This window comes from Cynoglossus semilaevis, chromosome 13 (assembly GCF_000523025.1).
Source record: "Cynoglossus semilaevis isolate Cse_v1.0 chromosome 13, Cse_v1.0, whole genome shotgun sequence".
Taxonomy (NCBI): Eukaryota; Metazoa; Chordata; class Actinopteri; order Pleuronectiformes; family Cynoglossidae; genus Cynoglossus; species Cynoglossus semilaevis.
The window spans coordinates 17,851,235-17,854,188 of NC_024319.1; the positions used below are offsets into that span (position 1 = coordinate 17,851,235).

Sequence of the window (2,954 nt, forward strand, 5' to 3'; positions counted from 1 at the left end):
TATATATACACACACATATATACACACACATATATATATACACACACACACATATATACATATATACATATATATACACACATATATATACACATATATACATATATATACATATACATATATATACATATATATGTATATATATATATATATATGTGTGCACACACAAAACCTCACCTCCTGAAGAACTGAGAGTTTATCCAAGTGTTGTTATTTAAGTGACACCATTACCTTTACTGATACTGATAAACATAATGATTACGTAATTATACTAATATCAGGCCGTTAATATCGGTTGGCCCATATTATCGGACGTCCTTAGATATGACCCTACAGGATAACCTTTTCTGCAATTACAGTTTTGTACAAAGCAACAAACTAACTACAACAGACAGATAATTAAAAAAAAAAAAAAAAAGAGATATTTACCAGAGCAACGCAGAATATGGGTGGCAATGTGTATCAGCTGCTGCCTGAAGAACGACATGTTGGTCTGAGTGATATCCACACCGTCGAGCACGCTGACCGAAGACTCTCTCTAACAACAGCAACAGAAGAAAAACGAGAGAGTCAGTATTTTAAGCTGCTGTTTACATAGTGATTTTTAAAAAAAAAAATGTGTCACTGTATTTTCTAGACTATACGTCGCACTTTATTTCATCCTTCGGCCGGCTATCACAATTATCATACGACATCAAGGACTTACGAAGCTCTCCGTGATGTACTCCTCCAGCTCATTCACCAGACCGTCAGCCACGTCCTAGTTAAAAGGAAAACGGTAAACTAAATGGCAATCTTTGTTGAAGAACATTAAATCATCTGCGGGTTGTTTCAAACATTTTCTCACTTTGAACAAACAAACTTACGGCGATGTTATGGTCGGTGGGCTCTCTGCCATTAAGGTAGCTCTGCGTGAAGAACTGGGAGAGTTGAGGCTGAATGCGTCCCAAGGGCTGGTGCTGACCATGAAGCAGCATCACCAGGTCCGACATGGTGAATGTCTGGCACACGAGCATTAGCAGCTCTCCGAAAAATCCTTGGAAACAACAAAAAAAAAAAAAAAAAATCAGCAGTAGCAATGTAAGGACGTCTTCGATGGAATGTGGGAATTGCTCGATGAGTCAACAAGTGCCGTTTGGTACCTGTCGGATCCTCAGAGCTGATGAAGATGTTGGTCGCCTGGGACAGCCTCTGCATAAACTGAGCAATACTCTCCGTGTCGTTCTGAGCCTGGCCCAGCGACCCCATCATGGTGCTGAGAACACCCCGGACTATGCCTGTGAACAACTCGGGGTTGACAACCTCAGTGGCCGGAGAAGGATTAGGAGCTGGAGTGGGACCTGCACCAGGAGCTGGGGCAGCACTAGGAGCAGGTGGAGGTGCAGAAAAGATAGGTTGGCCCTGTAAATGGAAAATAATAATACAATTAATTAAAATGATCTCACCAGGAATACGTTCATCTTTTTGGATTGGGATCAATTCTCACCACTTAGAAGGCAAATAAAAGGCAGGAGTTTAGAGACTAGAGTAGGAACTTAGGAACTGAGGGACTATGTAGGGCAGGGATGTCAAACATACAGCCTGTGGACCAAAACTGGCCCCATTTAGCGTTTCAATCCAGGCCACTTAATGAAGGGTTGAAACAAGTGTGCAGAGAGTTTATAGATGCGTCTATAAGTCAGGAAAGTGTGACATCTGCCCTGAGGAGGGATTACAAAAAAAAACAAACTCCAAGCAAGTATTCAAAAGAAGGTTAGGTGCGAAGGTCAGGGTAATGAATCAGTAAGTGCAGGGGACTTTCAAATAGACAGTAAGGAGAAGAACAGAAGAGCTATCTTTGTGAATGCATATGTTGAGGTGCCTCTGTATTTTCATACTAAAGTGGAAAAAAAGCATGTGAGGGCGGTGCAGGATATGTGCAAGGCCCTTGAAGCAATTGTTTTGTGTGCAGTTTGAAGCGACGGTGTTAAAGCTAGGGGGCGGGTTTACATTCGGAATCAGCGCCTTGGAGCCAAAGTCACAACCAGGAGTACCATCAAATACTGTACAGTACATGTCTACATCTGTGTAGCAAAACAAATCTGGTTACTGTGATCTTCTTTTACCAAGGTGTAGCCAGTTAGCATGTGATCTCCTTTCTTTGAAATAACCACTTTATTTCACAAAAAACAGTGGCGTACCGTCATGGTCAGCAAAGCATTCTCTGCTGGCCTAAACAGTATCAGAATCGGTGACATTTTTTCAATTTATTTAACATGAATATAGTTGTCTATTTGGGAGAAAGACTACACTTGTTACAAATTATATGCAGTTTACTGTAATTAGTCTTCGAGGTATTTTATTCTGAAAAACTGTCTCATCCTCCCAAGCATCAACCTCCATTCAATCCTCCAACTTGTATTTACATTATGGTAAATTGATAATTTTACCATAAACACATTGAGTTTCTTAAAATGATTCAAAGAATGACCTGCATGAATTCGTTGACTCCCTGGACGAAGGCTGGGACACCAGACGTAGTGGCGGGGGGGCCACCGACGTCGGCTGCTCCGGCAACCCCAAGCAGTGAGCCAAGGAGTTGGTTTACGTCTTGGGACATCTCTTGGAACGGGAGCGGGGTGGAATTGGTCCCAGGTTGACCCGGTGCACTACCGGCATTTGCGTTAGGAGGAGGAGGAGCAGCAGAAGCAGGAGGAGGAACTCTTGGTCCTGAGGTAGGTAGAGAAGAGGAAGATGATGAGGTTCGAAAAAGAAGAGGTAAAAGGGGATGCGGAAAAAAAAAAAAAAAAAGGGGAAGAAGGGGGACGATGCGGAAAAAAAAGGTTTGATTTATTTGCTTCAGTCAAAAAAACAGACATAAACAAAGAACTCACCCATCTGACCAGGCTGCAGAAGTTGTCCAACTAGTCCGCTTAACAGCTGGTTGAATGTCTTCGGAAAATAGTTGTTATGTT

General features: G+C 42.1%; 1 protein-coding gene across 1 annotated transcript in view; it reads right to left on the minus strand.

Moving 5' to 3' along the window:
• bag6 (BCL2 associated athanogene 6) overlaps positions 1–2,954 on the minus strand; it is a 25,100-nt gene that overhangs the window by 1,316 nt on the left and 20,830 nt on the right. Inside the window, exons 14-18 of the mRNA XM_025061690.1 lie at positions 2,471–2,709; positions 1,143–1,401; positions 867–1,036; positions 707–760; positions 430–538 (exon numbers count right to left, since the gene is read on the minus strand). Of these exons, the coding sequence (XP_024917458.1) occupies positions 430–538; positions 707–760; positions 867–1,036; positions 1,143–1,401; positions 2,471–2,709 (831 nt within the window). The remainder of the gene's footprint in view (positions 1–429; positions 539–706; positions 761–866; positions 1,037–1,142; positions 1,402–2,470; positions 2,710–2,954) is intronic.